Below are 18,274 nucleotides of genomic sequence, written 5' to 3'. Positions count from 1 at the left end.
GGAAGCGGGGCATGGCTCTGCTTTGGATTCTTGAGAAGGCCTCGTTTTGTTTTGTTTTGTTTTGTTTTGTGTTTTCTTTCTAGTGTGCAGCAGCGCTCCAGTAAACATGAAGGTGCAACACGTGAACGTAAGCGCCTTGGTGGTTGGATGGGCACGTCCGGAGGTCATCTACCATCCACCTATCCTCCACTTTCTGGTATCCTACAGCTGGACAGCTCACGATGACAGCTATGAAGAGACACACCTCACAGATGCCAAACACAAACTGGTAAGACTGTGTGGATTCAGTGACATGATGTTTGTATTCTGATTCTAAAATGGGTTTGTTCACGCAATCGCAATATTTTGTTCCAAGAATTCATTATTAACTCATCATTCACTCACTGTCATTGACGCATATCCGTGTCAAAGTTGGATATTATCTGGGCCGCCAGTGAAATACTTTGACATCTATGACAGTGAATGAGGTAAGGATGAAAGTCAGTCTAAACATTGCTTCGTCATAATTACCAAATATCAAAAGATGCAAGCATGAGCGAGACAATTGCCGCTAAAGAAGCAAACGGCTACATGCATGAAGTGGATTAGTGAAACCCTAAACGGGATGTACCTCAAGGTCCATGAAATATGACCACATTTCAGGAGACAAAAAGAGAATGTGGCGGAGAAGACTGGATGCTTCGTTCCCTAACATTGTAGTCTGCCGGTCAACTGGCAGAATACTAATGCTAGGCTGGAGGCCATACAACACTACCGGTCTGTGCAAAAAGCATGACCTTGGGCCAGTGGCTCCATGGGAAAACTGTGAAAGGGAGGGCTGGGGGGAAAAGTCGAAAAATGAGAGAGCAGAGTGCCCCCTAGCTGCAGAAAGCGGGATCGACCGTGATGAACCACTGGCAAATGCTGTTTCACCCTCCCGTCATTAGCTGGGGAGACGATAGCTCTTTCTGAAAGCTGCTCATTTCCACTGTCATTCCTTTCTACCATCGTCTCTCTCTCTCTCGCTCTCTGTTTTCTGGGACTCCCTTCAACACATCCCTCATGAGCTGTCAGAGCTGTCATTAGTCCCAAAGTGAGCTCAGGTGGAGAAGAAAGATGGAAGAAGAATACTGACGCTGACATTTTTGTCATGGGAGAAAAGCTCACCGTCACTCTCGGATTGCACGGCGGTCATTCGGAATTCACTACTTCACTGCTAAATGAAAGAAAGGCCAATGTCCATTTACGTATCGGTTTCAAATGGTTGTCTCTTCAAGAAGAAAGGCACATTTTGAACTTGACTTTCTCCATCGCAGTGTGATCGTTTGTGTGTTCAAAAAAACAAACTTCAAATGTGGACTAACTTTTGCACGGTGTGGAATAGAAACTCAAAAGTCATTCAGTCCACCACCACGCACGCAAAGAACATGTCAAGTTTATCGATTGACTTGAGCTTCCCGTTTGCTCGTTCGTCTATGTCCTTCTTTTATCGTCCGCTTTCCTTTTTTTGCCGCCTGCACAAACGTTTGAGGTAATGATCTGGATCAATGATAGCCATAATGGTGCCATGATGAATGAAGTGTAAATGAGATGGACGCCAACTCAAAAAGCGATTTAAGCACATTCATCATGAAAAAGAGAAGAGGAGCTCATTTGCACGAGGGCAGAACATACATCACTTTGACAGCGGAAAATAAGCAAATTGTGCTGCCACGGGACGGGGATGGATACCACCGATTTGTTCCCTTTCAATAGTCTGTTTTGGCAGACACTAGGGCACGAGTGTTGAATTTGGGAAGCTTTGCGGGACAATGTCGATTTGATATTTGATTTCTCGCAACCCATCCGCTGAGAAAGATATCGAAAAGTGTGAGCATTTGAATGAGGTCCATTTGTGTTTGTGCCATGCAGGAGGCGGTCATCTCCCACGTCTCAGCGGATGTTCTGTACCTTTTTCGGGTTCAGGCTGTCTGCGCCAATGACATGCGCAGTGATTTCAGTCAGAGCATGCTCTTCAGAGGTAACGCACACGCTCACGCACGACCACCAACCAGCTTTGTCACAACAATCATCTACCGAGTCCAAATGGCAAATTGGGGGGACCAAGGCAATCAGATAGCTTACAGTCTTTGTGCACTCTGGAATGAAATCATGACTGTGACGGTGACTTGTGAGTGACAATGGCGCATTTCCTTTTGGGGTTCCAGCAAACACCACAAGAATCTTTGAGGGGACGCGAATCGTCAAAACCGGAATGGTAAGGAAGGCACACAACAGCTCGGCGCCGTGGGAATGAACGCTTTCGTTGTGTTTGTCAGCCAACAGTTTCACCCGCCTCTTCGGCCGACATGGCCCCCATCTCCTCCGGGTCATCCACCTGGACCTCCTCGGGCATTCCCTTCTCCTTCGTCTCCATGGCGACAGGCATCGGCCCTTCTTCCAGCGGTAGTCAGGCGACGGTGGCCTCGGTGGTGACCAGCGCTTTACTAGCCGGTCTGGGCTTCAGCGGAGGAGTCATTTCCTCCTTCCCTAGCTCCGTTTGGCCGAGCAGATCCCACACCGTGGATGTCGCCAAATCCTCGGCCAGGGAGGACGGCCAGACGAGACCAGGGAGCGAAGGCGAAGGCGGCGCCGACGATAAGGATCGAGGCGAGGAAAGAGAAACGGAAAGAGAGGAAGAGGACAAAAATGAGAAAAAACGAAAGAAGCGGCCGGCGGAGGTAGTCGAGGAGGGCCAAATGTACGACAGCGTGGCCGGGGATGATCCAGCCTGTGTGAAAGCGGACGCCACCGCAAAGGAGAAAGAAGAGACGGCACCAGATCCAACTTCTTGGCCCCCTGTTGTGGTCTACAACCTTGGACCTCCATTTGTCCACAACCACAGCGGCGTAAGCGCATTCCTGGTTCCTGAGGGCTGCCGTTTGATTCTTAAGCTGCGAGCCCCAAAACATCAACGTGTCTCCATCCACACTGGTGAGTCGTGGTGGTTCCTTTGAATTGACTTAACTGCTGTTCATGGGTTGCACTGTGGCGTCCGGACCTCAGTACTACTTCTTCGGAAATGTTCTTTTCTTTTTATTTCAATTTGATAAAGGGCATGTTGGGGTTTCTGCACGTGTTTACATGGACTTTAAACACCCAAAGATTGCCAATATTGGTGTTTTAAAAGGCTTGTTGAGTACACTTAAATGTCCTCCTCTCTATTTTCAATCCTGTTCACCAAGCAAACTTGATTTTTTTTTTTTTTTTTTTTTACTTCCCATGTTTCTCCCCTACACCCTCCTCGTCTTTTTTTTCCCTTTCCAAATCTTTTTTTCACTCTCTCTCCCTCTCTCATGCTCCACCACCCCCTCAACTTCTTTGTATCCACCTCCCTCCTTGCTCAGATCTTGGTGTTGGCCTACTTTCCCACATGGGGAGAGAAGTAGAAGCTAGAAGGCTGGAAGGAAGGCTGGATTCATTTGTAGGAGGGGGAAAAGGCCTCGCTCCATTTATAGCTCCGTTTCCCCGCATGCTTTTTGTTGGATGAATAAATGAGACTAAAATCATAAAGAGCTTCACATATTTACGCCTTGATTTCCGTTATGGTAAGGGAAAACGGGCAACTTGGGGTTTTTATCCATGTCCTCTGCATGTATGTATGTATGTATGTATGTTAAAGCATGAAAGTGAGGCAGCTACAGCATGGTATAGTGCATGGGCCCGACCGAGGGCTATAGCGTACTACAAAGTGAGATTAATGGTTTAGCGAGCTGTGTTGAGTCTAAAGCCAGGATTTGAAGTGTTAGGAGGCTGGCTGTCTGGCTGGCTGGCTGGCTGGCTGGCTGGCTGGCTGGCTGTCTGGCTGGCTGGCTGGCTGGCTGGCTGGCTGGCTGGGCGGCTGGCTGGGCGGCTGGCTGGGCGGCTGGCTGGCTGGCTGGCTGGCTGGCTGGGCGGCTGGCTGGCTGGCTCTTTTTTAACCTGACTTTGAGATGGTACACTAACTTAGGCTAAACTCATAACCTGGACGGACAGACGGGTGCGGCAGGTTATGTTCTCAAATTCAGATGAACTCTGCTATAAAAGTGCCCCGTTTTCACTGTTAAACATTTGTAAATGTCAAAATTGAAATGGCATCACCGTTTGTGGACACCTGGGTGCCAGGATATTTGCCTCTTTTTTTTGGACTGCAAGGACTCGGAGTTTGGATTGTGCAGATATACATAGATATAGTACATCTCGGTGCGGTCAGATGATTACCAAAATCTAGTAGCTAATGGTTTCACAGCCACCATTTTCTTTGTTCCTCAGTCGCCAACTGGAGCCAGCAAGTGAGAAAGAGATCACGGCTGGTGAACTGGATGCCAACTTTGCTTGTGCTCTCAGCTCTATCCTTCTTCTGTCTCTCTCTGATGCTTGCTGCGCTCATCGTGTACTGGAGGTGGGTACCTATAACGTTGCTTTATGTGACGTTTGCTGAGTGTTGGACAGTTGTATATTCATGCAGAACGTTCGTTCACACTATCAAATGCAGTGAAATATTGGACTGAGCGAGCAGACCGAGTTGAAGTTTGCATTGGGGCTAGTCGCCGCCTTGCGTCCATCTTTTGAAAATGTTTGTGCATTTGTACAGTTCTCGGCAAGCTCTCATCAAAAGATTCACGCTAACGTTGTGGCTTCAAATAGCAACATGCAGGAATGTTACCATGTTGACGGTATTTGAAGCCGTCCACGCACTATTTGAACGAGGCCGTACGAGGGAACCCACTCGCTTCTATTCTAATCGATCCAGCTGTCTGCACAGGTCAGGTATCAACTTATATTTCACTCACGCTTCATGTGTGACCTCAAGCTTATTTTTAGCCTTCAAGTCTACGTTCTTCAGTTTTGCCTGATTAATGCAAGCGCAACGTTACAAATGAGCTTGAAAAAGGGACTTCATTCATTACTGATGTCAAACTTGTCAAATATTGAAGCCGCGTGCGTCATGCTGGGTGTGATATGGAGGAAAACAAATCAGCTGCTGGATTCTTTAATAAAAAAGAACATAGAACATAGATTTTAAAAAGAGGACTTTCCACTCATTTCTATTTCTGGTTAAATGCACTGAATGTAATGTCTGTTTACAGCAGGGCAGCATATGTAATTGTTTGATTTGAACAGCGAAACGTAAGCAGTCTTAAAATTTCCAGCAACTTCCTCGTACACTTTTATTTACATTGTCTGTCGTTGAAGAAAACTATCGATCGTAGTTTAAGAGACATATAAGGTCCCTCGGAAATCTCGGCCTAAATCTTGGTAAATCCATCTATTCTAAAAAGACAAATTGCCTGTCAAATCATGACCAAACATTTCATCAGTGTTAAATCTGCGTTGGTGTTTGTCAAACTGAAGCATTAACCTTCATATTAAATAATCATCATCACCACCAGCACCATTCATCTTAAACCAACACACACACACGCACCTTAATCAAGCCTGGTAGTAGGGGGTGGGGCAAATGGAGTTAATCCTATTGCTCAGCAGCAAATCTCAGGTCATGACTTGGACTTGTGTCTACAACGGGCTGTGTAGTCAATTCAACAAAATAAAAAAAAAACTTGTGGTGCTCATCATCAAAGTTCAAATATATATGGGCAAATCCAATTCCACATCCAAATGTGTGTATATTTAGATATACATACACGTGAAGATGTTTCTTTTTTCACTACATTTGTCCGGAATGTATTATGACACCAGCAGCTCAAAGTGGCCTGGGGTTGCCTGGTCTCACTCAGAACCTGCTGTTCACGCCTTGTTGGGAAAGCTCCACCCCGGGCCGGGCTCCCTCCCTCCCGCCTTCCCCCCAATCCCACCCTTCTCCTCCTTGGCCAGTCAGTCTTTAATTCTCGTTAGCGGCAGCAGCATGCTGCAGCCCTTCTGCGCCCCTCTGCTCCTTTGTCACCATGAACGCTTTTTGCTCTCTGCTCTGTATCAAATACAGGTAGGAGGGTTCTCAACACGCAAACACACACACACACACGCGCACACACACACGCTGGTTCGGTGGCTGTTGATGAACTGTCGTTATTTTGAGGAGTTGCAGATTTGGACACACAAGGTGGCTTGCAAGTGTCGTGTTGAGTTAACCCCCCCCCCCTCCCCATGCTTGAAAATGTACCCACCCACATGACGTCTGGTTTAAAGTCAACTCCATCCAAACTAGTATGGTATCTGCTGGCGGGTTTTACGTTCACATTTAAGTAGCAAATATTGCCTGCTTTTTCCTCCAATGAAACATCAAAATAAGTGGCATGTTGTGGTGAAAATAAATCCATATAAATGAAATAGCATGGATATAACCCTCATACGTATTCTTTGGAGCACCTTTGAATAAATCCTCCAAGTAACAAAACACGGGATGAGCTGCTGTTGTTCCAGACGAAAAACGTCATATCAATAATATCAATGGATGACATGACTTCCTTTGCAATGTGACAATTGGCAATCTATCAGATGACGGACGGCGCGTGAGCAATAGGGAACTGTCAAACAACTCAAGTGTGATGAAAAGAATCGTCTTTAAAAGTCCTGTTCACTTTTCCAGACGTTGTTTTCAGACAACACCTCTCTATGTGGAGGACAGAGGTTCCCCCAGGATGCTGGCCAATCAAACAGCCCCTCTCATCCCCATCCCAGGTGATGATAATCCATGTGTAATCACATTTTGAATATTTTGATTGAACCAAAGCTACATCCCAACGTTTGTGGGCATCAACAACGGTTGTGTGTTGTTTTCATTTGATTCGATTTTTTTTTTTTTTTTTTTTACAATGAAAAAAATCAAATCAAATCGAATGACCAAATTGCGGTCTTATGTCCCCACTTCAGATGACGTCAAAGAGATTCAAGTAAAGCACTTCATCAAGCATGTGTCAGAATTCTCCTTGAATAACATGCAAGGATATTCACAGGATTTTGAGGTAAGTACGAACGTCTCGTCGTCTTTGCCACTGTCAAGTACAGAAAAGAAAAACACCGAGCTGAAATATTACTACAATGAATTAGTCATTAAAATGACCTTTCTAGAAATCGAAAAGAAAAATCAATAAAATAGCAGAACCCAATCACAAGTTTTAGCATTGTAAAGAAGGCACCAGTGAAGCTTTCCTCTGCGTTCTTTTTCATTCCTCAGCCGTATTCATGTACTGTTTATACAGTATTATTGATGAGACGGCTTGAAAGAGTTCCATGATGAAAAAGGTCAATTGGTTTTCAAGCAGAAGGTAGACAAGATGCCAGAAATCCACGGAACACTTATTGACGTGCTGCTTTTTCATCTGAGAATATGAAAGGGAGAAGACATGTCTGTGATGTGAGACACATGCAACATCCAGGGATGCACCCACCAAAAGAAAAAGCAGATCAGGTGGCAGAGTAGTTCCTTCCGCAAGTAAATATAGTCTCACGTATAGTGCCTCCTTTCAGAACGACAGGAGCAAGTGACAGACAGAAATATTTTGAGGAAATCCAATCATCTCATTTCAGCTGATGTCATTTTCAACCACTCTGCATGATTCATCTTTCAAATGGGATCAAATGAAAGAGAACTAGGTATAAAAGTAACACTGTTGGGCTCCACAACAGGTTGTCAGTAGTCATGCCACAAGCTCGCTCGCTCACTCCCCCTTGAGAGAGATATGTATTCCAATTTGTCTCCTATTAAATCTCTGGAAAGAAACAGACTGAAGCCCCCCAAAAAACAAAATAGTAACAGTGAACAAGGGAGTGCAAAGTCCCGGTGGTGGAATCCACCCCAGCAGGTCCAACGGGGAAAACAGCCTCTGTGCAACGGAACGCAACATTGCCTTTCTTTCAAAGCGTTTTGCCGTGCAAAAGTCAACGTGTGTCTGTTTCTATCTTGCTTCCCTAGGAGCTTCAGCGCTGTGCCGCCCAAATGAAAATCACTTCGGAAAACTCCAACCATCCTGAAAACAAGCATAAGAACAGATACGTCAACATAGTGGCCTGTGAGTGGGGAAGAAAATCGACTCTTATTTCAACACAAGTCAATGACTGGGATACCTGGCCCATGCACAGAAATACTAACACCATTCCCGAGTGGAGCTCCCAGCTTTACATAACCGGACCGTTAAGATGGCTTTCCTTTCCAAATGCAAACCTTACAAAGCATCTACAGTACGTGGTATGTTTTATTTTCAGATGACCACAGCCGAGTGAAGTTACGAATTTTGGTGGGGAAGGATTCCAAACGCGCTGACTACATCAATGCCAACTACGTGGATGTGAGTCTTTTTTGACACAATCTGCATTTTGGTGATGTTAAATGACAGTGAAACAGCTTCAGGACATCCTTCGAAATAAAACATGGAAGCAGGAACCGCAGCAGCAAACGAAAATGATTTATAGTTTCGACCTGAGGCCGATTGAAAATGTTTGGAGTGTCGAGAGCTAGTATGACGGCCGTCTGACACATTTGGAGCACTTTTGTGTGTGCGTGCTCTGCTATTCAAGCACGCTTTCTTTTGCTGTTTGTATAAAGTAGTACATGTGGCTTGTTTCAAATAAGTTGGACAATGATGGGCCTGTTTTCACATCACAACGCATGGCATTAGAAAGAAGGCTTTCGATATTATGTTGACTACTCTAATGAGGTCTCTCCCTCGCTGTCCTTGCCTCCCTCCCTATCCCTCCCTCCCTCCCTCCTTCCCAGGGTTACAATATGCCCAAAGCTTACATCGCAGCCCAGGGCCCACTCAAGTCTACCTTTGAAGATTTTTGGCGGATGGTGTGGGAGCAGAATACAGGCGTCATTGTTATGATCACTAACTTAGTTGAAAAAGGACGGGTATGTGACATTCACGCACGCGCGCGCACGCACACATGGACTTTTGAACCTTTTTAAAAGGAAGAAGAAAAAAAAAACATACATCTAGTGGCAAAGCATTTCAAACAGAGAGGATTATTTAAAAAAATGAAATGAAAAACATGGTACTTGAACTCACTATTAGCATACTGGCCAAAATACCACTAATGACAATAGGATGTCATTAAAGGTTTTGTAAAGCCAAAACAGAACCGTCTCAATTTCAATTTGTGTGCGTTTGTGTCGTCACAGAGAAAGTGTGACCAGTACTGGCCAACAGAGAATAGTGAACAATATGGCAACTTAATTGTCACACTGAAAAGCAGCCGAGTCTATGCCTGCTACACTGTGCGACATTTTACTCTGCTGCACGCAAAAGTGAAAAAGGTAGGAATCCTCTTGTCCCTCATTTGTCTCCAATCAAAGCTCGAAACGTCCTTTCTTCTCCTATGTTCTGCCGTCCGTCCGTCCGTCCGTCCATCCATCCATCCATCCATCCATCCATCCATCCATCCATCCATCCAGGGTGCGAAGGGGCACCGGGGCAACAGTGAGCGCAACGTACTCCAGTATCACTATACGCAGTGGCCAGACATGGGCGTTCCAGAATATACTTTACCTGTCCTGACATTTGTTCGGAGGTCCTCTGCTGCCCAAATGCCTGATATGGGGCCAATGATTGTCCATTGCAGGTAACGCTTGATGTACTTACTACATTTTGACCCCAAAATATCTCAAACATGCATATTAGGCTTTGTTGCGTGTTGGAACCAGTTGGGAGCATTTATCATTTCAACAGAAGAGGGCAAAGAATGGATCCCTGGGGAACACCACATGGAAATCTTGGATCCTCGTGGTTTGTGGTCAACTTTGAAAAAGTTTGGCACTTGAGCCATTTTGTGTTGGCTTGAAAAAGGGATCCCAAAATGAAATGACACGCGCTGAAATGGCGCTCCTGCCTCTTGGCCTTTCCTTCCTCCCTCTTTTGTATTGTTTTGCAGTGCGGGAGTGGGTCGTACAGGGACCTATATTGTCATTGACAGCATGTTGAAGCAGATCAAGGACAAGCGCACTGTTAATGTCCTGGGCTTTCTCAAACACATACGTGCTCAGCGCAACTACTTAGTACAGACGGAGGTTTGTATGTCTTTTGGTTTAAGCAAGATTTGGGGGGAGTGGGACAAATGACTTTGCCATTTGTTGTAGTCGTAGATTTGTCTTATGTCGCACCAAAATACATACATCAACAGTCCCATTCGAGCTAGCGAGCTAGCTTTTTTGTATTGGGACAAATGACGTTGCTTTTCGTTAGAGTAGTAGATTTGTCTCATGTCGCACGAAAATACGTCAACGGTCCCATTCTAGCTCTTGTTTTCAATTCAAACAGCATCTTTTAGCTCTTTCTGTTGGTACAGTAGCTTCATAATATGCATGCATACAGTAGCCACTGACAGTTTTGATTAGGAGTGTGAATTTTACAAGCTGTTTATTGACAACATCAAAATCATTGTTTGACAATGCAATGTGATTGACCCCATTTTACTTGGCTCATCCAGGAACAATACGTATTTATCCATGATGCCTTGGTGGAAGCCATCTTGGCCAAGGAGAGTGAGGTTGCAGCCTGCAGCCTCCATCACTACGCAAACACCATCAGGACACCAGGACACGGTGGTCGGACACGTGTGGAAAAACACTTTCAGGTGAAGGGACGCACGCACACGGCACATAGCGCATTGGCTCTTGTACTAAATAATTGTGATGAATATTTTGTTATCGTGCTTACATGGTGCATGATTTGACTCCAAATATTTCCGTCATTATTCCAAATGTATGTCCATCATTTCACTAAAGGCTGTTGCTTTGAGGGTTGGGCTTTCGTTCCCTTCTAAAAAGCCCTTTCCGTACGTTTCAGTTGATGACGCAGTGCAATGACAGATTCACAGAGTGCTTGAGTTCTCAGAAGGAATGCAACAAAGAGAAAAATCGAATCAGCTCCGTGGTGCCGTGTAAGTCTTGCATTTTGTCTCCAATACTATTTAACCTACTATGTCCTGCCTGAGGCGGGAAGAATGATTAGGAACCTGCAATTCGAGCCTTGGATTTTTCCATAAAGCAAAAACTCGCTTACATTCGGTCGACGACTTGTGCTTTTCGTCTTAAGCGTTAAAGCGGCGGGCGCGTCCTGAGAGAGTAGGGATTACATTTGGAAAGCAAAATACCACGTAGGATATCTCACTCAGCATGCTGGAGAGGATTTGCTGTCCACATGCACTGTGCTTGCTCTCGCTTGCAGAAGATTTGAGCGAGAATGATGTTGAAGTCTTGCATGCAAAAACCTCCATTGGGCACAAGGCATCAGACTACAAAAGCGCTCACGGAACAAATCTCTGGAATGAAATCCCGCAATTAAGCCCATGGAAAATAATGGACATGAAGATTAGCCGTTCAGTCTTGTAGCGCAGGGAATGTTCATGTAAATGGTGGCTGTCCATTTTCCCTTTTTTGGAGGAACTCCTTGCACTTCAAATGAGCTGTCAACAGTTGTTGTGGAGGCTGGGGGCAACCTGAATTGAAATTGGTGATAGCATCAAACTAGACACCTATCGAATTGCCTCATCATGAAGTGAACTTATCTGTTTCCGATTTTCCCTGAAAGCCACCATTTTTTTTTTTTTTTTTTTTTAATTGGCCTCCCTTCCACCCTGACGGAAGGAAGAGACACAGTGGATGTCTGCCATCTCATGGTGAATAATCACATTTCAACTAAAACCTTACAGGCGACTGCAACATTTGTATCTGCCAGTTGCTGCCCAGATCTGGGACAAAGCTCTATCCGTGTTTCGGTTGCTGCCCAATTGTGCTAAACGAAGGAACTGAGCCGGCATTTGGATTGCAAGGTTTTACTTTTCAAACCTCTCCGCATCATCTCACAATCGAATTTCGTGTGCACTGTGCAGATGGGAATCTCTGTAAAAAAAAATAACCTGACTTATCAAGCGCTGATTGTTTTCTGGCTTATTTCATTTGTGTGTGACCAAACAGCGGAGCAAGCAAGGGTGAGCTTGGCACCTTTGGCCGGCGTCAAGGGGAGCGATTACATCAACGCCTCTTACATTATGGTCAGTACTTTCTGCTCTTTCGAATCTCGCCATTCCCACCTTGTGTATTTTGTCACTGGAACGGACGGCGCAGGGCGACCAAATGCAGATTGGACCAGCTCGGTTTATAGGAGGAACTCAAAAGACCAACTCGGAAAACCGACGTGACTTAACGGAACAATAACGAGAGGACTGACCGACAGGGACGGGACACAAAGGCCGCCGCGCAAAGGACGTGAAGACATTACGACGACAACAAGGGGCAGACAGGACTTAAAGACACGACAGGTAACAAGAGGAAGATGAGAGTGATCACACTAATCATGGGCACACAGGAGGCGAGGCGAGGCGAGGCGAGGCGAGGCGAGGCGAGGCGAGGCGAGGCGAGGCGAGGCGAGGCGAGGCGAGGCGAGGCGAGCACACAGGCAGACAGAAACCATGACAACAGACACATAGTAAAACGGCTGGGGACGAGACGTGACATATTTGTGAGAAATGTTTCCCAAGTATATTTTATATTGAAGAAAATAAGTCTGTTGCATAAAAAAATAGTATTATTGACCTATGTATACATACATATATTATTTGATTTCTTTATTATTTGATTTCTTTTCCCCTCCTTCCTGCAGAGTTACTACCGTAGTAATGAATTCATCATTACCCAACATCCTCTGCCCCACACCACAAAAGATTTCTGGAGAATGATCTGGGACCATAATGCACAAATGATCGTCATGCTGCCCATCAACCACGGACAGGTAGTATGATGCATTCGGGACACAGTACTGCTATAACTGAGCAGTGTGTTCGACTGGTCTGCCTATTGTTGAGAAACATATTTTTTATTCCATTGACCTTTGCTATTTTGTTTGTACACAAAATATAGAATATTTGGCACATGAAGAAGGTGCATCATCATCTTATGTTCACATGAATTCATATACATTCCTAAATATTAACATTCTTCTTGTAGTTGACTTATTTTATAGAGCCAGCCTGTTGGTTACTTATGTTGTCCTTGGAACTGAACAATTTTTTGGGGGGGGGGAATGCAAATTATTCAACATTCCAAAAAGACATCCATGTAAGTATGCTGGAGTTAGCGCACTTGCTCTTTGTGGTTGGTCTCCCTCGCTCTTTATTGTTATGATTTTACTTGTCGGCTGTCAGGGAGAAAGACAGGAAATGATAGTGTTCCATGCCCTATAAAGGACTATATCAGATTTAATTTGTGCATAATCACAACATTATATTTCAATTTCACCTGACTCAGCGCTCCTCTGTGATCAATTCACCCATACAACCAGTAGAGGGCAGTGCAAGTCCATCCATCCATCAATCCGTCGATTTTCTCTACTAGATTAGCTGTAAAATATCCCATCCTGATTGGGTAAAGGCCAAGTCAACCTCGGCCATTTAAGGGCATGCCGGCTCCTTTTTTGGGAGTATCAAGTAATAACGAGAAAGAAAATAGAAATGATGAAAAAAAAAAAAAAAAAACATTGTCATTTTCTTCCTCAGGAGGAGGACGAGTTTGTGTACTGGCCCAGTCTGAAGGAGCCCATGAACTGTGAAGCCTTCACTGTCACCCTCATCAGTCACGACTCACTCCGCTTGTCCAGCGAAGAGCAGATCAGCATCCACGACTTCATCCTGGAAGCCACGCAGGTTGCGTCCGTCCGCGAGCGTCTTTGCCTCAGAAAGTTCATGAACACATGTCCTTCCTTCTCTTTTGTGTCTGCCGACTAGGATGATTACGTGTTGGAGGTGCGTCACTTTCGCTGCCCCAGGTGGCCAAATCCCGACGTGCCCGTCAGCAAAACCTTTGAACTTATCGACATCATCAAGGAAGAGGGCGCCGTCCGTGACGGACCGACCGTCGTTCACGATGAGTCAGTCTGATACTTTTTCCTTGCGTCACCGTTGTTTTGAAGAAATGTCAGTACCGTAGTTGGCCACTCTTGATAGCAATTAAAAATGACACCTACAAATTGTGGCCGTCTTCAGCGACAAAAAGTCGTGTCGTCGTAAGTGAGTGACGACCCGAGGTTTGTGCAAAGTGCCCAATTAGACATATTGAATTGCTCTACAGCAGTGGGTGGGCTTCTCAAACAACACTCTACTCATGTATATTTATTACAACTAATGAAGTGCATTTTGCAACTTTAGGAGAAGGGACTAATGAATGCTTCATCCAATTTTGATGACAAAGTGTCAGTTCGTTGTCAGCTCCCCGTAACTGCCTGCGTGCGTGCGTGCTCATTATCAAGCCATGCATGAGCTGTTAGCATTGCAAGTCTCCTGATAGTAATGGAGGGCGAGACCGTGGCGAAGGCTACCCGCTCCGCTGTTCTCCAGCGAGCCTCACACCAGTGCCTTTATTCCCTGGGCCTGGGTGAGGTCAGGACGGTGGCCAGGGCGAGTCAAAACAATGGCATAGAACACAACGCAACCACAGGGCGAGATCTTTGTTGACAACAGTCTCGGCTGCCGCACTTATTATAAAAATGTTCCTCTGCAGAATATCCCATATCCTTCAAAAGCTTCATGCCCTCCATGTTCTTTCTGAAAGTATATGGAAAAAGAGTTCATGTTGTGTGGTGTGGTGTGGTGTGTGTGTGTGTGTGTGTGTGTGTGTGTATGTGGTTGTCAGGTTTGGAGCAGTATCTGCAGGTTTGCTATGCGCCCTCACCACGCTGTCTCAGCAACTGGAGGGTGAGGGGCTTGTCGATGTGTATCAAGCGGCCAAGATGATCAACCTCATGAGGCCGGGGGTCTTCACGCACATGGTGAGTCTGCTCCAACGTTCAGCTCCTGACGAGGTGACTCCTTCAATCATCTATCTCCACATTGATGCCAAGGTCGCGCATGAGTCGTCATCCTAGAAGCGTGCCTTCCATCTGTGTGGAGACAAAACCTTTTTTCTCCATTTGAATGTGGACACATCATTGCGACGCTATGCAAGTAGAGCGAGCGAAAACTGGGAAAGGCTCAAAGGCTCACGGCTTACATTTGCTTGCTAACACTTGCCCTCAAGTGGAGGCCTTAGCCTTTGAACTGCCAACCCACTTTGTATCTTTGACGTCTAGAATGGCACTGAATGATGAGTTGTTACCATAAGGTCGAGTCAGTCTTTCTTTCTTTTTTTTTTTTTGCTGAAAATACCTTTCTTGCTGTACATGATTGTGAACTGCTCACCAGGATCAGTACCAGTTCCTGTATGACGCCCTTCTCAGCCTTGTCCACACCAAGGAGATGAGCTCTGGGCCTTTGGACATGAAGCGGACCTTGTCATCCTTGTCTGATGAATGGGACCAGGCAGAAAGTAGAGACTTGAGAGAGAGCGGGACTGAGGATATCGTGGGGCTCCAAACAGCCGACACTCCCCCGAAGGAGGAGAGGAGACGTTTCATTTTGTAACAACAACTATTGGACATTTTGAGGCCTTTTTTGCCAGACTCTTGGTTCAAATAAGAAGAAGAAGAAGAATAAAAAACGGATGACTTTTTTACACGGATGTTTTGATATTTATTTTTTCGTCCTGCAATTGAAGGGTTTGCAGCTGTGTTTTGAAGTTTGACACCGCATCAGCAGGGACTGAGGAACGCAAGTGGCTCATTTCTCCTTTGCACTATATACGTACTAGGTCATGTCAATGTTCCTGCCTACGCTCACGCAAGCTGATTGTTTTGACATTCCGCAAAGTCGTTCCCTGCTAAACCATCTGCTTCTTGCTGTGTTTGACACCACTCATTGAGCCCAAGGAGGAGGTCAAACCCAGCTCAGAGGCTAAATGCACCATGTTCAACTGCAATAACCTCCTCCTTGTTCTTGCTTCTTTTTCTTTGTACTTGCTTCTTTTTTCGATGGCCTTCACCCAAAGTGGTAAGAAGGTGGTGTGGTGTGGTGTGGTGTGGTGTTACAAGAGTGACAGCTCTTTATGGCTCACCTGTGCAGATATGATCAGCCCCTCTTAGTAGGCGTATGTTGTCAGAGTTCACATACTCTTACTTGGCATATCTTTTTTTCCATCTCATTGAAATCATTCGGCTAGGCAAGCACAATTTAAAGGGGAAGTCAACTCCCAAATGTTCTTTTCTATTCTATTGGAAACACAGCGTTGTGATTAATATTGCCTTTGTGACTTGTGAATTAAGCAGCAAAGTCCACCTGTCTCTCTCGGGGGGGGGTGTTTTGCCACTTGCTGTCGTCATCGCAGTTGCCGCTCTCGGGTCACAACCCATCACGGTTCATCACTTTTCGGAAGCTGATTGCTTGTGACCTGAGACCTGGCAAGCGAGCGAGTGGAAAGAAAGGCCGGCCGCCCACCCACCAGCCTGACCGTACCCCCACCCACCCACCAGCCTGCCTGCCCGCCCCCTGAGATGGATAAAAGCGGGCGAATTTTGCTGCTTAAGCCGCAAATGCAACCTTTCTCACAATGCCACGTGTTATTTATTGTAAAACACAAATGGAAGTTGACTTCCCCTTCCCAAAGTCAAGTGAAAAAGCTTGCGATTGCAAGGACACTGGATGATATGCAAGGGAACATATACTCAGCAAGTTCTATGCAACAGGTTGAAGAAAACCAAAACAGGGTGTGATCCTCAGTGTCCTCTATCATCTGACCTCCGGATAGAGACAGTTGACGAATTGCTTTGAAGCAAGTCACTTGATGTCTGTCCCATTTCTTAAGTGCATGGACTAGAAACAGAGAAGCAGACTTCATCAAAGTTCTCTCTTTTGTATACATTGTTTGGAGCCTTCTTATTCTTGAATGAGTTGACCTGCTGCTTTTCACTGCTTCATGTTTGGAGGTTAGAAATGCCGCAATGACCTCTTTGGGCAGCACGCTGGGTTACCGCTGTACTCTTTTCCATTTGATGGCTTTATTCCTACGGCTGCAGTTTTCATACAAATGTTGACTTTATTTATGACTTAACTGCATTCGTGTCGCTTCATGAAGAACCATCGCATTCTAAATGATGTACCTAATTGAAAGGAACTCGGTCATAAAGCGAGGAGCCTCCCCGTGTAGTATTTCCAAAATGAGTAGATGTACGTCATTTGTGCAATATATATAGTATGTTGAAAATGTGTACACGTCAATGAATTGCAAACAATTTGCCCACTGATATCGTGTGCAATTAAGTTACATTTAGACACAGGACAAAAGAAATCAGTTAAGAGGCAACTGTGCTACCTTGACGGTTTAAAGATTTTACCAAAGAGTTGTTGTTGGGGGGTTTTTCCCCCGAATTGGGGCCTGAATCCCTTTGCACCGACCGCATCTGTATTCCCGTCCGTGTTCCATCGCACCAAAACAAGATGTCCGAATTATCTTTGACAAATTGCCAATCGATTGATTTTATGTGTGGAAACTACATTCTGTACGTGTCTCGCAGCAAATGACTTTTCTCACAAGTTTCAGACAAACAAACAAACAAACAAAAAAGCAGCCAGAATATGATTCCTCTGTTTGACTCTTCTGTTGTCTACAGCCTGTTCAGCATTGCAAATGAGAATCCATTCGTAATTGCCTTTCTGTTGGGAACGAGAGCTAAAAAAATGTAAATGAATTGAAGATTGTACACAGTTGTAACATCAACCTCTGTGCCGTGAATGGCAAGCAGATGCTGAATCTCCGATTTGAAGTTTGCCGGACGATTTTGCTCGATTTGTCCACGTTTTCAATACCTTGATCTGGGTTCTCAAGTGCGCATTGCTGCATTTGCCATTTGCATAGGAGAAATTGTTCATCTATCATTTGTTTAATGAGATTTTTCAGTGCTGTCACACACAGCTGTGCTGTGAATAAGCGATGTATATATTTTGTTGCCTCGAACTTCACCCTTCCCTGAGAACTGGGACAGAGGAAACGTGTCGTTATTTTACTTGATAGGTTTTATTTTCGACTTTATCCTTTTTCAAGCCGATTTCCAATTTTCTGAAAATGTGTACAAAACTTCTTTTTAACACGAGGCACGTTTGAGTACAGGCAGGCAGTTTTTTTCCCCCAGCATTCAGTAATCGTTATATTCCGCTTTCCACCCTTCATGTAAAATCAGGCAGTAATTGTGATTTTAAGATGAAGATGGATTTCTTTCTTTCTTATTCTGTTTTTTTTTTTTGTTTGTTTTTTGTTTGTTTTTTAAATTGCCATATGAACTCATTCTACTATAGTGTTATTTAATATGTAAATGGTATTGCTAATTGATTATACATACAATAAAAAATGTTCTGGAATTGTTCGTTTGATTTGTGTTTTGACCCCGTCTGTATTTCAATGGTTTATTTAAAAGTTTGATCTCACAATCAGATTGGATAGCTGAGCCAGGCTCCATAAAAC

The 18,274-nt window shown here is 44.9% G+C and overlaps 1 protein-coding gene across 3 annotated transcripts in view; it reads left to right on the top strand.

Annotated features, from left to right (window-relative positions):
* LOC125977452 (receptor-type tyrosine-protein phosphatase gamma) overlaps nt 1-18,171 on the top strand; it is a 74,785-nt gene extending 56,614 nt beyond the window's left edge. For all 3 annotated transcript variants that reach the window (XM_049733942.2, XM_049733943.2, XM_049733941.1), the window contains 21 exons: nt 84-268; nt 1,891-1,999; nt 2,187-2,236; nt 2,298-2,952; nt 4,270-4,399; nt 6,545-6,636; nt 6,829-6,920; nt 7,871-7,967; nt 8,161-8,243; nt 8,672-8,806; nt 9,077-9,211; nt 9,350-9,516; nt 9,826-9,961; nt 10,381-10,527; nt 10,740-10,833; nt 11,870-11,946; nt 12,555-12,683; nt 13,447-13,593; nt 13,675-13,817; nt 14,579-14,714; nt 15,127-18,171. In XM_049733942.2, the coding sequence (XP_049589899.1) occupies nt 84-268; nt 1,891-1,999; nt 2,187-2,236; nt 2,298-2,952; nt 4,270-4,399; nt 6,545-6,636; nt 6,829-6,920; nt 7,871-7,967; nt 8,161-8,243; nt 8,672-8,806; nt 9,077-9,211; nt 9,350-9,516; nt 9,826-9,961; nt 10,381-10,527; nt 10,740-10,833; nt 11,870-11,946; nt 12,555-12,683; nt 13,447-13,593; nt 13,675-13,817; nt 14,579-14,714; nt 15,127-15,345 (3,158 nt within the window). In that variant the 3' untranslated portion in view covers nt 15,346-18,171. The remainder of the gene's footprint in view (nt 1-83; nt 269-1,890; nt 2,000-2,186; nt 2,237-2,297; nt 2,953-4,269; nt 4,400-6,544; nt 6,637-6,828; nt 6,921-7,870; nt 7,968-8,160; nt 8,244-8,671; nt 8,807-9,076; nt 9,212-9,349; nt 9,517-9,825; nt 9,962-10,380; nt 10,528-10,739; nt 10,834-11,869; nt 11,947-12,554; nt 12,684-13,446; nt 13,594-13,674; nt 13,818-14,578; nt 14,715-15,126) is intronic.
* Nucleotides 18,172-18,274: the final 103 nt, after the last annotated feature.

This window comes from Syngnathus scovelli, chromosome 11 (assembly GCF_024217435.2).
Source record: "Syngnathus scovelli strain Florida chromosome 11, RoL_Ssco_1.2, whole genome shotgun sequence".
In the NCBI taxonomy this organism is placed as follows: domain Eukaryota; kingdom Metazoa; phylum Chordata; class Actinopteri; order Syngnathiformes; family Syngnathidae; genus Syngnathus; species Syngnathus scovelli.
The sequence above is the reverse complement of the archived record's forward strand: the minus strand, read 5'-3'. Positions and strand labels throughout refer to the sequence as shown.